The sequence below is a fragment of the Cyprinodon variegatus genome, unplaced genomic scaffold, assembly GCF_000732505.1.
Source record: "Cyprinodon variegatus isolate N-32 unplaced genomic scaffold, C_variegatus-1.0 Scaffold11, whole genome shotgun sequence".
Taxonomy (NCBI): domain Eukaryota; kingdom Metazoa; phylum Chordata; class Actinopteri; order Cyprinodontiformes; family Cyprinodontidae; genus Cyprinodon; species Cyprinodon variegatus.
Genome location: NW_015150464.1, coordinates 509,182 through 510,543, shown reverse-complemented (window position 1 = coordinate 510,543; position 1,362 = coordinate 509,182). Strand labels below are relative to the sequence as shown.

The 1,362-nt window shown below is 40.0% G+C and overlaps 1 protein-coding gene across 1 annotated transcript in view; it reads left to right on the top strand.

The window, feature by feature from the left end:
- The window catches only part of ide (insulin-degrading enzyme), a 54,262-nt gene that overhangs the window by 36,871 nt on the left and 16,029 nt on the right, over positions 1 to 1,362 (top strand). Inside the window, exon 17 of the mRNA XM_015380227.1 lies at positions 182 to 293. Coding sequence (XP_015235713.1) covers positions 182 to 293 — 112 coding nt within the window. The remainder of the gene's footprint in view (positions 1 to 181; positions 294 to 1,362) is intronic.

Here is a 1,362-nt window from a genome sequence, read left to right as displayed (position 1 = left end):
GAAAAATACAGTGCTTTTCCTTCAAAAATAAGGACATTTCAATGTGACCCCAAGCATTTGAACGGTAGTGTATATCTATATAAAAGTCACTGATTGAAAGTTGGATTAAATAAAGATGCTTGGAACATTTCCAGCAACAAAATATCAGAAAATGTCTTTTCTATCTGTGCCTTTTTTCTAGTCTGCGCTGGGAATGGTGCAAATGGTTGAGGACACACTCATTGAGCACGCTCACACAAAGCCCCTCCTCCCGAGCCAGCTGATTCGCTACAGAGAGGTGCAGGTTCCAGACGGTAGGTCCCCACATTTTCCTCTCCGTCACACACAGGTTGATCATTGTTAATCATCCTCTGCTGGTCCGAGTCATCTCCATGGTGACCCAGCAGTACCCAGCCGTCCCGCCTCCGTCACTGCTGACGCCTTCTGGTGTAAAAAGATCTGATTAAATCCAGCATTCTGTATTCACCCTAGAGGAACATGATAGCCAGTGAGTGGAAACAGACGTCACCGGGTAGATTGGGTACATAGCCTGACACTCCCCCCTTCAGTTCAACACGGATGAACACTCAGGAGCAGAGGTACCTGTGCTGTGCCTCACATTGGATCAGGGAAGAGAAGCAGAGTTGTGTTGGACCACCTGGTGTGTCTGACATGCAGCAGCGGACCGTTCATAAATGCCACAAAGAAAAATAGACTATGACGAACACATGTTTACATCCTCTCACAGACTGCAGACATTGAAGCAGGAACAGGAGAAATGGCTCCATTTCTGGGCAGCAGTAACAATACCCTCCTAAAGGGTTTATATTTGGGAAATTACAACCACACACCCAAGTGGATGTTTGGGGGAGACAAAACGAGCATAAAGTGGCACAGGGAATTTATTTCTCTTATTTTTATTTTCATGAATAAAACTTTGTGTTCAGCACTTTTTCTTTTTTTTGCATCTGGTTTAAACTAAATCCAACCCAAACAGTTACTGTCAGAAGCTGCTGAGTAAATAAAACTCTCCTGTTGGTGATTTAGACTCCGTATGAATCCAGATGATGATTATTCAGAAGAGCAGCTAGGAGGAGACACTGAACACCATGGTGACGGTTTCATATAAAATCCGGATGTAAATTATTGGCCCAAATATAAAATGATGCACGAATCATAAACAGGGTCCTTAAAAAGTCTTAAAAGGTATTGAATTCTTCAAAATAAAACTAAGGCTTTAATTGGTATTAAAATGTCTTAAATCAGTCTTTCGTAGGTCTAATCATCATAAATAGGATTATTTTTATTACGATTTATTTTTTTAATCTAAATAAAACGTTAAAATTGACAATTTTTTATTTATTTTTTTTATAAAAAAAAAAA